The 14,911-nt window shown below is 49.1% G+C and overlaps 1 protein-coding gene across 2 annotated transcripts; it reads left to right on the plus strand.

The window, feature by feature from the left end:
• The first annotated feature begins 5,090 nt into the window (after positions 1–5,090).
• LOC124685095 (UPF0301 protein Plut_0637-like) lies at positions 5,091–8,620 on the plus strand. 2 transcript variants are annotated; one of them, XM_047219402.1, is made up of 3 exons: positions 5,091–5,421; positions 5,499–6,285; positions 8,456–8,620. In XM_047219402.1, the coding sequence occupies exons 1-2, from the start codon at positions 5,337–5,339 to the stop codon at positions 6,257–6,259; spliced, it is 846 nt and encodes a 281-aa protein (XP_047075358.1). In that variant the 5' UTR covers positions 5,091–5,336; the 3' UTR covers positions 6,260–6,285; positions 8,456–8,620. The 2 variants fall into 2 exon arrangements, with proteins under 2 accessions (XP_047075358.1, XP_047075357.1); XM_047219401.1 differs by lacking the exon at positions 8,456–8,620 and having other exon boundaries at positions 5,092–5,421; positions 5,499–6,356.
• The last annotated feature ends 6,291 nt before the right edge of the window (positions 8,621–14,911 follow it).

Genomic DNA, 14,911 nt, shown 5'->3' on the forward strand with positions numbered 1-14,911 from the left:
CTCCGGCACCCTGCCGGAGAGGGGATTCATCTCCCGGAGGACTCTACACCGCCATGGTCGCCTCCGGAGTGATGAGTGAGTAGTTCACCCCTGGACTATGGGTCCATAGCAGTAGCTAGATGGTTGTCTTCTCCTCATTGTGCTTCATTGTTGGATCTTGTGAGCTGCCTAACATGATCAAGATCATCTATCCGTAATACTCTATGTTGTGTTTGTCGGGATCCGATGGATAGAGAATACCATGTCATGTTAATTATCAAGTTATTACATATGTGTTGTTTATGATCTTGCATGCTCTCCGTTTCTAGTAGAGGCTCCGGCCAAGTTTTTACTTTTAACTCCAAGAGGGAGTATTTATGCTCGATAGTGGGTTCATGCCCGCATTGACACACGGGACGAGTGACGAAAAGTTCTAAGGTTGTGTTGTCTCTGTTGCCACTAGGGATAAAACATTGGCGCTATGTCCGAGGATGTAGTTGTTGATTACATTACGCACCATACTTAATGCAATTGTCTGTTGTTTAGCAACTTAATATCGGAGGGGTTCGGATGATAACTCGAAGGTGGACTTTTTAGGCATAGATGCAGTTGGATGGCGGTCTATGTACTTTGTCGTAATGCCCAATTAAATCTCACTATACTTATCATGTCATGTATGTGCATTGTTATGCCCTCTCTATTTGTCAATTGCCCGACTGTAATTTGTTCACCCAACATGCTTTATCTTATGGGAGAGACACCTCTAGTGAACTGTGGACCCCGGTCCATTCTTTAATACTCGAAATACAAATCTACTCGCAATACTTGTTTTCTCGTTTTCTCTGCAAACAATCATCTTCCACACAATACGGTTAATCCTTTGTTACAGCAAGCCGGTGAGATTGACAACCTCACTGTTTCGTTGGGGCAAAGTACTTTGGTTGTGTTGTGCGGGTTCCACGTTGGCGCCGGAATCCCCGGTGTTGCGCCGCACTACATCCCGCCGCCATCAACCTTCAACGTGCTTCTTGGCTCCTCCTGGTTCGATAAACCTTGGTTTCTTTCTGAGGGAAAACTTGCTGCTGTGCGCATCATACCTTCCTCTTGGGGTTGCCCAACGAACGTGTGAAATACACGCCATCAAAGAGCAGCAGAGGTACTCAGAGTTGTACCTTTTCTAGTAGTGGATGGTAATATAGCGACTTTAGTATCGCGAGGTTTACCCATGATGGAGAATTTGCAGCGAACAATATCAATCCAAGTGAACTTGTAAATAAAGCTATGCTCCCCGGCAACGGCGCCAGAAAATAGTCTTGATGACCCACAAGTATAGGGGATCGCAACAGTCTTTGAGGGAAGTAAAACCCAATTTATTGATTCGACACAAGGGGAGCCAAAGAATATTTGTAAGCCTTAACAGCGGAGTTGTCAATTCAGCTGCACCTGGAAACAAACTTGCTCGCAAGAGTTTATCGATAGTAACGAGTTTATAGCGAGTAGCGATAGTGAAATATCAGCGACGAGTGTAACAAAGACAGCAATAGTGATTATAGTAAACAGTAGGATTAAAATACTGTAGGCACAGGGATGGATGAACGGGCGTTGCATGGATGAGAGAAACTCATGTAACAATCAAGGTAGGGCATTTGCAGATAATAATAAAACGGTATCCAAGTACTAATCAATCAATAGGCATGTGTTCCATATTTAGTCGTACGTGCTCGCAATGAGAAACTTGCACAACATCTTTTGTCCTACCAGCCGGTGGCAGCCGGGTCTCTAGGGAATCTACTGGAAATTAAGGTACTCCTTTTAATAGAGCACCGGAGCAAAGAATTAACACTCCATGAACACATGTGATCCTCATATCACCGCCTTCCCATTCGGTTGTCCCAATTTCTGTCACTTTGGGGCGTCGGGTTCCGGACAACAATACGTGTATACAACTTGCAGGTAAGATCATAAAACAATGAATATCATCATGAAACAATAACATGTTCAGATCTGAGATCATGGCACTCGGGCCCTAGTGACAAGCATTAAGCATAACAAGTTGCAACAATATCATAAAAGTACCAATTACGGACACTAGGCACTATGCCCTAACAATCTTATGCTATTACATGACCAATCTTATCCAATCCCTACCATCCCCTCTAGCCTACAGCGGGGGAATTACTCACACATGGATGGGGGAAACATGGCTGGTCGATGGAGGGGCGTCGGTGGTGATGATGGCGATGATCTCCTCCGATTCCCCGTCCAGGCGGAGTGCCAGAAAGGAGTTTCTGGTCCCGAGACGGAGTTTCGCGATGGCGGCGGTGTTCTGGATGTCTTCTGGCGATTTCGTCTAACCCCCCGTGCGGTTTTAGGTCGAAGACGTTAAGTAGTCCAGAGGGGGGCGTCGGAGGCCGGCCGAGGGGGCCTCACCATAGGGCGGCGCGCCCCCTCCTATGCCGCGCCGGCCCATGGTGTGGGGGCCGTGGGCCCCCCCTGGCCTGCCCTTCTTGCTCCGTGAATCTTCTGGAAAAATAAGCCCTTTGACATTAATTCCGGGGATTTTCCTGAAAGTTGAATTTCTGCACAAAAACGAGACACCAGAGCAATTCTGCTGAAAACAGCGTTAGTCTATGTTAGTTGTATCCAAAATACACAAATTAGAGGCAAAACAATAGCAAAAGTGTTCGGGAAAGTAGATACGTTTTGGACGTATCAAGAAGCTCGGTGTTTTTGTTTCGGTTTGTAGGTAGGCTATTCATTTCTGTTAGAGGGGATGATGGCTGTAAAATACGCCATATTTTCTCGTGTTTAAACCCTTAGCTAAGTAAGGAAATTGACTAAGTTTACCTCTCAACTTGCCATTAATGCCTAATCAATGCAAAGATGTGCAATCTTTTTTTATTTTTGGATGTTGTGTAGAATATCACGTCACAATGGTAAATGGATCTGCAATTACTGAAGAAAATCACGTCAGGAGCATGGCAAAGTTGACTACACTCGGAAAGGAGGCTCCTGTGGCTTTAATGGGCATCGGTACGGGCAAGCCCCGCCTGAACCGTCTGCCCGTACCACCTGCGGCTGCGTTCCTCAGGTCAAACACTATAAAAGTCGTGAAGGAACCGACGCTAAAAAGAGAGTCATTCGTCGCCAAACAGAGCCGCCATCCACCAGATCTATCTGCACCACACCGAAGGAGATCCATCACCATAGTTCATCCATTCCATCTCCCATCTCCTCCTTAGCCATAGCTATCACCATTGTAATAGAGATCTCCTTGAGAATTGGCGACCATTGTAAGAATATTATGATTTCAATTTAAGTATTTTGCACAATAATTTCTATCTTTGTGTATTTGAACTTAGTGGAGTGTGAGTTAACCTCTGTGGTTTGCTCACTAGGGAATAGGGGTGAGGCCTATGCAACTATGGGAATCGACTCTTGTGTCTTCGCGTGCTCCTCTCTCGGTTACCTCTATCCTTTTACCGCACTTTACTACCTGTATTATTGTATCTTGTCATATAGGTAAATTCACATAGTTGCATATCTAGAGAATTTACCTTTTGTGTCAAGCCTAAATTGAAAAAGAATTAAAATTTAATTAGCACCTATTCACCCACTCCCCGTAGGTGCCCATCGATCCTTTCATAGCGCCGCCTCGATAGGCTCCATGTGGAAAGTGTGGAGCGTCGCACCGAGATCTGGCCACTGCTAAGCTCCTCCAACTCGTAGGCTTCAATAACGCTCTGTAGGTCTTGCTCCATTGCATGCTCTTGTTGCAGCATTGACATGCAGTATCCAACATCTCCCAGTTAGCAAACGTAAAGCTCGTTGTCGCTTGTTGCAGTCTCGGAGTAGTATTCGAAGAGTAGCATGTCGACCTCGTTGAACCACAACCCTGACGGTGAAGAATGGGTGCCAGTGGAGGTCGTGCTCCCTCTGGAACTACCGTTTCAAATCCGGTGATTTCTCAATGTAGCTTGGGTTTGCACGCATCTCAGGCGGCAATAGGGTGCGGCGGTAGAGGATCTCCACCCGGCGTGTGGCATGTATGATTCGTGCAGCCAAAACCGGTACCCTTATGGTTCAAATGCCAGTCACATGGGAGGCGCACGCTAGACCACGGCATGGCGGCGTACGCCTCCAAGTACGCTTGCGTGACGTCAACGTAGACGTCATGCCGCGTCGATCCACCTCTTGCGACAAGGCGAAAGAAGCCACTACAACGTGTGCCTGACGTGAACCCGACCTCGTGGTCATTCTTCGTGTGGCACCCTATCTGTTGGGAATCTTCACCGGAACATACTTTTATACTTCCTCCGTTCATAGATACATTACATGACATATAAATTTAGACAAAATTCAAACTTGTTAAGTTGTGTTTTTTGAGTTATTACTCTCTATATTTATGGATATACCCTTCTACATATTTGATCAAACTTAGTAAGTTGTGACCTGTGACTACAGCGATGACTAGCCAATAATGCTAAACTCCAAGCACCACACCATGTAGCGTGCCATCAAATAGCCACTCCTCGTGTTCTTATCCCCCAACCTTCTCGTGCCAAGCCGTAGCCACAAACCGGGGCTGGTCCACACTCACGTCGGCGTTGCCCGCGCCGTCACACCACTTCCCGCGTCACCATAGGCCAGGATCACCAGAAAAAAGCACCACAAAAAGCCGGGGAAGACTTGGGTAGGATCAGGTCTTAGATAGGATCTATGAGATCAATTTTTTTGCAAAGACAAAACATGTTGAAAAAATCTGGAAAAAAATCACAACACACATCTATGTTATATATGCAACGCCAAAAATTTACAACTTCAAATTCGACATACATTTGGAGAGACAAAAAAGATAAATCTGAATGTGAATAGTGTAAAATACTACTCAAGCAGATCTGACACTATTCACAATAGAATTTGTCTTTTTTGTTTCTCCAAGTGTAGATCAGATTTTAGGCTGAAATTTCTTGGAGTTGTAGATACAACCTATATGCATGCTGTTTATTATTTTCAGATTTTTTCGCCTGTTCAAAGTATATTTTTTCTGGGTTGATCCTATAATCCTACCTAATGGAGAGATCCTATACAAGTCTCTCCCACAAAAAGCCAGCTATATCCACTTCGGATCGTGGCTTGAAAACCTGTGGAGCAGATGCTCCGGCGGGCCGATTCCATCCACCCATTCTTCCTATTTAGCTGCGTCTTCTCTGAATCCATCCTCCTGTCACTACTAGCGATCGATCATAGTGCTTTCAGAGTTTGATTGATTCTGTGGTGAAGCCGATCAGTACTGGCACCGGAGAGGAAGCTCTTGCTTCCAGCCAGGTCTCCGGAGCTTCGATCCTCAGGAAAGCATGGCCCTCCCGTCGCCGGCCGGCATCGCGAAGCCCAGGCTTCACCTGCTCTTTAACCACAAACGCGTCAGCTCGTCCATCACTTGTGAGTGACCGCTCGATCACTTGCTAGCTCCGCCTGTACGTGGAGTTCTTGCTCACTTGTTGTTCGCTTGTTTCCAGGCTGCAGCTACAATGGGCGGTCATCTGAGCCCGAGGACGGAGCGGCGTCGTCCATGGACGCCGCCGACTGGCGCTCGTTCCGAGCGAAGCTCGTTCTGAAAGAGCAGTACGCGAAGAGCGTCAACCCGGCGGCCGCGGCCATGCCGTCGCAACCGCCGCCGAAGATCGCCGACAAGTGGGCGCACCCGCTGATGGAGCCGGAGAAAGGGTGCCTCCTGATCGCGACGGAGAAGCTGGACGGGTCGCACATCTTCGAGCGCACGGTGATCCTCCTGCTCTCCGCCGGGGTGCTGGGGCCCGTGGGCGTGATCCTGAACCGGCCGTCGCTCATGTCCATCAAGGAGGCGCAGTCCATCTTCGCGGAGACGGACATCGCCGGCGCCTTCTCGGGCCGCCCGCTCTTCTTCGGCGGGCCGCTGGAGGAGTGCTTCTTCCTGCTGGGCCCGCGGGAGGCCGGCGACGACGACGTGGTCGGCCGGACGGGGCTGTTCGACGAGGTGATGCCGGGCCTGCACTATGGCACGCGGGAGAGCGTGGGGTGCGCCGCGGAGCTTGTGAAGCGCGGGGTGGCCAGCGTCCGGGACTTCCGCTTCTTCGACGGGTTCTGCGGGTGGGAGCGGGAGCAGCTGCGGGACGAGGTGAACGCTGGGTTGTGGCGCGTCGCCGCCTGCAGCCCCGCCGTGCTCAGGCTCACCAGCGTCGTCAAGGGCGGGCTCTGGGAGGAGGTGCAGGAGCTCGTCGGAAAGAGGAGGGTCTGGTGACTTAACTTGTACACGTCATTTTTTTTATTAGAGCATGTCTAACAGGCCCCGTATTTTTTCGCCCCGTATAACACGAGTAAAGGGCCCTGTATCCGGATTTCGCCGGCCAAAAACTCGGGCGAGCTAGTATTCTGTTTTACGGGGTGGGGATACGGGCTCTGCTAGCTCGCCCGAGTTTTTGGCCCCTCAAAACAGGGTTTTAGACAGAAATTTGCACAACAATTTGACATCAAACATAGCACATCCAAAATATGTGATGCATAATTCATAGTTTTAACATCACAACACGATCATAGGCAATGTTCAAGCCACGGAATTCCCAAATGTGATCAACCATCAACGGATCCATCACCACCGGCGCCACCGCTCGCCGGAGACTCACCTTGATCACGAGCTTGACGCGCAGCCTTCTTCCTCGCAATGATGTCCGCCTTGGTCTCCTTCCACCACGCCGGCTGATCCTCGTCCATGCCGTCGGTGCGCATCATCATGATTTCCCTCTCCTCGGCCAAGAGCTCCTTCATGGCCTTGGCTTCTTTGGCTGCGATCATCTTCATGTCAAGCTCCTTCCTTGCTTGCACCTTGGCAAGCTTCACCACACTCTTCTTGTCGGTGATGATGAGCTTGGTCTCCAACGTCTTCATCGTCAATGCCTCCTTGGACTTCATGAGTTGATCCAACTTCTCCCGGAAGCTAGCTGCTTCAAGTTCTACCTTGACCCTCTCCTTGGCCTTCTTGTTGCCCTCGGGCTTGCCGGTGTTTCTCCCCCTCATGTCGTCCGCTTCATCATCCATGGTGATAAGTGCCTCCTTCTTGCACTTTGGCTCGTTGTCCCGCAACTTCCATTTAGGAAGATGTTGAAGGATGGAAAAGCAATGTTCAAATTGAAATTCCTTGTTCTTTGAGCCGGCCATGTCCTTGTACCTACCTTGAGCATACTTGGGCTGCACAACAATACTATGAGGAGATGTTTCCACATCATGAACACATCATCAACACAAGGAAAACTTACGTAGTCCTCCGGCACGCATCCACTAGGAGGGTTGTCGGCCACTTGATCCATGGCAGCACTCCAACGAGAACAAGCCGGCTTGATGATGTTCCATCGGCCTTCAAGGGAGCGGTAGGATCTGTCCGCCATGCTCTTCGTGCGAGGCTTCAGCTGGTGGTACTGATCCTCAATGCGCTGCCAATAGCGCTTGCCGCCTTGGTCCACTCCGGTGCACGCATCCATCCCCACCTTGCTCCAAGCACGGACCAAGATGACGTCCTCGATCTCGCTGTAGTTCGCCGTGCGTGGCTTCGGCGTCGACGAAGAACCGGCGGCAGCCGGATCAACCTCAACCACCTCCTCCTCGTCACCCTCATCCTCCTCCTCCTCATCAATCTCTTCAACATTGCACTCCCCATCGAATGCACCGATACCGGCGTCCAAATTCACCGCGGAATCGTTGAGCATGTCCATGTACGATGTTGTGGACTCAACATCGAACACCTTGTCTACGTCGATGGTGGTTGGCGGCGGCGCGGGCGGCGCGGGCAGCGCAACGGCCGGAACGGACGGAGGAGGGTCGTGACCTTGGAGGCCGGCGGAGGCGCGAGGCCGATGCGGCTGATTGCCTTGGTCCGCACCTTGGCCGGCGCCACACCCCTCGGCCCGGCGGCTTTGGTCTTCACCCGGCCCGTCTTCTTGGCAGCCGGCGGCGCTTCGCCCGCTGAATCGGCGGCCGCCGCCGCCGCTTCGAAGAATTGCTTCGGGATCCTCTTCCTCTTCGACGGGATGGTGGAGGCGATCATGGCCGACACGACGCCGGCGGCCGGCGGACCTCCGACGGGGACATCAACCACCGCGCCCGAAGGAGGTGTACCGCCGGCGGTAGGCGGCTCTTGCGGACGGTCCATGGCGGCCGGATCCGGCCGGGAATGGCGCGGGGGAGGAGATCGGGCGGCGGCGGCGGCGTTGGCTTCGGCGAAATGCTTCCCGCGCGAGTGGAGTGGGCGATAGTGGTTTCGCCCACTATCCCCGCTCCCACCCCGCACAAGTAGGGGCGAGGACCCGCCCCGTACTCGAAAACAGCAAAAAACGATTCGGGGGCCGTTTTTACGGGGCGTGCTAGACGGCCAGGTAGACGCGAAACCCTCAAACCGGCGGTTATTATACGGGTTTGCCCCTTTTACGGGATCTGTTAGACCTGCTCTTACCGTGTCTCGGGGTGGCATTGTAATTAAACATGCAGCCACAACAAGCAAGCAATTGTCTATCAGTGACAACTAATTAACAAAAATCTACTTATATATTTGTTGCATGCACATTGTACATATTTGTCACAGAACATATTGAAAATAGTTTTCCTATCATTATATACTTACATGTTCACACAAAGATTTCAGTTCCAACATGCTAAATTAGGGATTATACAATGAGACAGCTTAATAACCTTAGGTATTGCTAATTAGGGGAGGTAAAAGCATCTACAACAGATACGCTAAAATTGGTTGACGCCCAAAGAAACTGCTTGTATTGGACGTAAGAGGGTAAAAACTGTGCTCCAACAAATACCCAAAAATAGCATGCGCTCAAAAAAATTTAGTGCGTGCAACAAAACCCTATCCAAAGCTATATATCTAAGGCGCGAGCTATAACACGCTGTAAAACCGATTCAGACACGAAGTCCCAACTACCGCCAGAAATTTCACCGGCGCTTGACCCATACAAGCTCCGCCTGCCTCACGCATTGTAAAAGCGAATCGGGCGATGACAAGAATTTTAGCGTGCGGTGTTTTCAGGCGCCTGTTAGAGAAGCTCTAATAACGATTGGGGATGGGATCCAGTGACCTGTTGTACCTTAGCCCACCATATCCACCCTTCAAATCATATTCAACGGTTGAGATGAATCGACGGCTAAAAGGCTTCACATGCACTCAGTTTGCTAGGGCTAGGATTTACCGGTCCAACGGCTTGCTCAGCTGGGCTTCCTGAACCAGGTGGGCTGTAGGTGGAGTTGCTAAAAGGCTAGAAGTAGGTCATCTAGATTGATAGGAATGTTCATGTTTATTGTTATGTACAATATTTTAGGCACTATTTAAAAAATCATCTAAAATGCTATTTTTAGAGGCACTTTGCACGACTACCTCTAAAAATTACAGTTTTAGAGCAAGTCCATCTGAATATCACTATTTTTAGAAGATTAAATGAAAAGTGCTCCGGAAAATAGCATTTTTAAACTTAGTGAGAAATGCCCCTAAAATTCATATTTTAAGATGAACTAGTTGAATACCCGTGCGTTGCTACGGTTTGATTTCTTTCATACAAAATAATTCTCCCTCAAAAGTAATATTACACTTTGTTTAATATGTATTTGGTAAAAAAGTATTTTATGCCAGTAATCAAGGATGCCCCTTCGATATGTTTGTAGTTTTAATTTCATTATCTTCTGCCCTTCAAGTCAGCTCTTTCTTCTATGCATCTATTTGGCCATTTGTCTCGCAGTCTCATTGCGGGACCTTTGTACCAAATTTTACAATTTTAGAAAAAATTCCATGCTGAACCAAAAAAATCATGATTTTTTACTAATTTCACATATGTTTTAGGGATTTCTATTCTCGTGCCCCTGGTTCGTTAGTTGTACTCAGTTTTTCCCAGCCGCTTAACTTTTCCTCAGTTTTCCTCTCCCTCTAGTTTGAAACCCCTCGCAGACGCTCGGACGGGAGGGTTGTCGTCTAGTCAGAGGCCTTGACCATTACCGGTGACGGCTAGGGAGCTGCGGTGGTTGTGAATTGACCGTTGCTTTTGAATGGTGTTGACTGTTGACCCAATGAGACATGTCGGACTGGCGGTCTCTCACTCACCCAAAGCTTTCCCCTCCACCCGAGACTGGAAGAGCTCACACACCGCCCCTCCGCCGCCACGCCGTCCTGCCCTCCTACCTTATGGCATCGTCCGCCCTCGAGCCGCCCCCGCCCCGCCCCCGCCCCCACCACCACCCCCGGGAGGCGGAGAGGGCTCCGACTCCACTAGATCTACCCCTTTCACGGTAGAGTTTGTACAGCCGTCTGGTGTGCCGATTATGCCCCTCAACCGTGGAGAAGATTAGGAATCGGAGGGATCTAATGCATGGATTCCATCTGGGTAAGCATCGTCTGCCTATGTGAATTAACAGTAGGCGGTTTTGAGCGTGAATCGTTGTTGCTCAACTAACTGCGTTGTTTTTCGAATAGGATTGATCCAGCGCTGGCTTTTCGGCTGGTGGTTTGGCTGGATACTAGCTTTTTGCGTGATTCTTAACGCAATGTGATGGGATTTTACTTCCCAACGGTGGTTGCAACCACCATCTCGTTGAGGGATTTGAAAGATAACATGTGCGCTAAGTACCCCTGGGGTGCTCGCAATTCAGTTGATTTCCAATAATTCAACAACACAGAGGGAAGATATGTTCCACTAATTTCCGACGAGGATCTGGGAATTCTTTTTTGCTTTGAATGATTCTTTCCGTGTCGGTAAAATTCGTATCCATGTGGACAGGGTCCAGGCATCATCTGGTGTTGGGGCATCATCAGGTGGTCGGGCATCATGTCTCTCTACTGTTGCTGCCTCTGCTAATCGTGTGCGCCGCCGCGCTCCTTGTAGGTCCACACCAGCACCATATGTCCCCGGTGCTAGTGGTAGCCAGATCGTTCCTGCGATTGATGTGGAGGACGATGCAGAGATTGAGGATCCGTCTCCTCAAGATGATGAGGATGAGTTGATGTTTCCTGAATTGGTAGATCGATGCAATAAGCAGGCAATGGAGGATCAATACATGGAAGATATTGCACAAGGTGCCAGATTTGATGACATTGATGATGAAGAGAAGGATGAGAACAATGACATCCTCGTTTTAGCCGATTACGAAGGTGATGACTTGCAACAATTGAGTGGAACTGGGAGGATCCTCAGCTTGCAGAAGGCACCGTATTTCAAACGATGATGGACTGCCATAATGCAATTACTATATATTGCATCTACCAAGAATGATTATGAGGTTATTAAAAGTGAGCCAGGTAGGTCAGTTAAGTGCCCATACAAGAGGTGTAGGTGGAGGCTGCATGCATCCACAATGCTCAGAAGCATCGTGGTTCAGGTACTACGCCAACCAGTTGTGTATTTTAGATCACGGTGTAAAATTTGTTAACTGTTACTGACATCCCTTATCATTATGTTTCAGATAAAGAAGAACTCGATCGACCATACTTTTCCACCTCGAGCGGGAGCGCCAGAGGAGAAATCAAAGCTAGCGAAGACTAGGTGGTTGGCAGATGCAATCATAGATTGACTGAGAGAAACTCCATCACTTGATCCAACAACACTCATAACCAAGATATTTGAGAAGTTTCATATAAAAATATCTTACATGAGGATGTTCTATGGAAAGGAAATGGCTCTTGACAAGATCAATGGTCCATGGAATGAAAGCTTTCAGTTGCTTTACACTTTCAAAGCTGAAGTGGAGATGGCTTCCGATTCTGTTTCCTTATCAGAGGAAGCCGCGGATTTGTGAGATCCCGGGACTTCACTCTCAGGGCGAGAAGTGCCCTGAGAATCATCGGTAACGATGGTTCGTTCGTCGACCTCCCCACCTTCAGGTAGGGGAGGCAGAGAAGAGATGACTTGGTGTTTCTGTGGCAAGAAAATTAATATCACAGGATAATTCAGACTCTAGTCGACAGCAAGATAGTAAGGCAGCAAGATAGTAGTCGAAAAACTAAAAGATACTCGAGAAAACAAGTTCAGCAAAGATAGCAGTCGCTTAAATATAAGTTCGAGAGAAAAGGTACTTACTTTGGGGAGGGCGTTGGTGCCGCTGTATGGCTCCACGCGGCAAGAACTATGTCCTTCTTGCTCAGTGATGAAAAACGTCGAACTAGCTTCTCCAAATCCTTTACAGGAAGATCTTAGGATATGCGGTCGACATCTTTCTCGCCAGCATACATCCAGAGGGGGTTTTTGCGAGCCTGCAAAGGCTGTACCCTGATCCTAAGGAAGTATGAAGTAATTTGAACACCCGACAGTTCCTTACCGCGGGTGTTCTGAAGCTCATAAATACGCTTCATCAGCGCATCTGTCGCCATCCTCTCTTCTTCGGTAGCTTCCGCATCCCATGATCGGCGCCGAAGGATTTTTGCGCCACCATCAAAGGGCGCGATGTTGTACTCCTGCGAGTCAAGATACTCCTCGCGGATGTATAGCCACCTCCTGCGCCACCCTTGGATGGAGTCGGGAAATTTGACGTCGAAATAATCGACGTCGGGATGGATACAGATAACAACACCCCCTATATTGTAGTTGGTGTTGTGGGAGTTGTTGCGGCGAATGTAGAAAATGCGTTTCCACGGGGCCCAATTCGGATGGGTCCCGAGAAAGCACTCGCAATGGGTTATGAAGATGGAGATGTGGAGGATGGAGTTGGGAGTCAGCTGATGTAGCTGCAGCCCGCAGATGAACAGCAATCCACGGAGGAACTCGTGGATAGGGGCGGATAGGCCACGGATGAGATGGTCAATGAAAGTTACCCGGTAACTGATACGTCCCAAACGTATCTATAATTTCTTATGTTCCATGCTACTTTTATAATGATACTCACATGTTTTATACACATTATATGTCATATTTATGCATTTTCCGGCACTAACCTATTGACGAGATGCCGAAGAGCCGATTGCTTGTTTTCTGCTGTTTTTTGTTTCAGAAATCCTAGTAAGGAAATATTCTCGGAATTGGACGAAATCAACGCCCAGGGTCCTATTTTTCCACGAAGCTTCCAGAAGACCGAAAGGATCACGAAGTGGGGCCACGAGGCGACGACACGCCAGGGCGGCGCGGCCCAGTTCATGGCCGTGCGGCCCTGTCGTGTGGGTCCCCCGTGACTCTCCCGACTCCGCCCTTCCGCCTACTTAAAGCCTCCGTCGCGAAACCCCCAGTACCGAGAGCCACGATACGGAAAACCTTCCAGAGACGCCGCCGCCGCCAATCCCATCTCGGGGGATTCAGTGATCGCCTCCGGCACCCTGCCGGAGAGGGGAATCATCTCCTGGAGGTCTCTTCATCGCCATGATCGCCTCCGGATCGATGTGTGAGTAGTTCACCCCTGGACTATTGATACGTCTCCAACGTACCTATAATTTCTGATGTTCCATGCTTGTTTCATGACAATACTTACATGTTTTTCTTGCACTTTATAATGTTTTTATGCATTTTCCGGAACTAACCTATTAACAAGATGCCACAGTGCCAGTTCCTGTTTTCTGCTGTTTTTGGTTCCGGAAAGGCTATTCGGGCAATATTCTCGGAATTGGACGAAATCAACGCCAAAGATCTTATTTTTCCCGGGAGGCTCCAGAACACCGAAGGGGAGTCGGAGGAGAGCCAGGGGGCACCACACAGGTGGGCCGCGCGGGCCACACCTTGGCCGCGCCGGCCTGGTGTGGGGCCACCCTGTCGCCCCTCCTGCGCCGCCTCTTCGCCTATTTAAGCCCTTTCGACCTAAAAACGCAGTACCTTTTGACGAAACTCCAGAAAGACTCCAGGGGCGCCGCCACCATCGCGAAACTCCAATTCGGGGGACAGAAGTCTCTGTTCCGGCACCCTGCCGGGACGGGGAAGTGCCCCGGAAGCCATCTCCATCGACGCCACCGCCTCCATCATGCTCCGTGAGTAGTTCCCCCATGGACTACGGGTTCTAGCCGTAGCTAGTTGGTATCATCTCTCCGATGCGTGTAGTTGACACGTCCGTTGGGAACCCCAAGAGGAAGGTGTGATGCGCACAGCGGCAAGTTTCTCTCGCAAGAAACCAAGGTTTAATCGAACCGAGTAGGAGTCAAGAAGCACGTTGAAGGTTGATGGCGGCGGGATGTAGTGCGGTGCAACACCGAGATTCCGGCGCCAACGTGGAACCCGCACAACACAACCAAAGTACTTTGCCCCAACGAAACGAGTGAGGTTGTCAATCTCACCGACTTGCTGTAACAAAGGATTAACCGTATTGTGTGGAAAATGATTGTTTGCGAGAAAACAGTAAAACAAGTATTGCGAGTAGATTGTATGCGATGTAAAGAATAGGACCGGGGTCCACGAGTTCACTAGAGGTGTCTCTCCCATAAGATAAAAGCATGTTGGGTGAACAAATTACAGTCGGGCAATTGACAAATAGAGAGGGCATAACAATGCACATACATGTCATGATAAATATAGTGAGATTTAATTGGGCATTACGACAAAGTACATAGACCGCTATCCAACATGCATCTATGCCTAAAAAGTCCACCTTCGAGGTTATCATCCGAACCCCTTCCGGTATTAAGTTGCAAAACAACAGACAATTGCATTAAGTATGGTGCGTAATGTAATCAATAACTACATCCTTAGACATAGCATCAATGTTTTATCCCTAGTGGCAACAGCACATCCACAACCTTAGAACTTTCTCGTCATCGTCCCAGATTCAATGGAGGCATGAACCCACTATCGAGCATAAATACTCCCTCTTGGAGTTAAGAGCAAAAACTTGGCCAGAGCCTCTACTAATAACGGAGAGCATGCAAGATCATAAACAACACATAGGTAATAACTTGATAATTAACATAACATAGTATTCTCTATCAATCGGATCCCGACAA

The sequence above is a fragment of the Lolium rigidum genome, chromosome 1 (genome assembly GCF_022539505.1).
Source record: "Lolium rigidum isolate FL_2022 chromosome 1, APGP_CSIRO_Lrig_0.1, whole genome shotgun sequence".
Classification (NCBI taxonomy): domain Eukaryota; kingdom Viridiplantae; phylum Streptophyta; class Magnoliopsida; order Poales; family Poaceae; genus Lolium; species Lolium rigidum.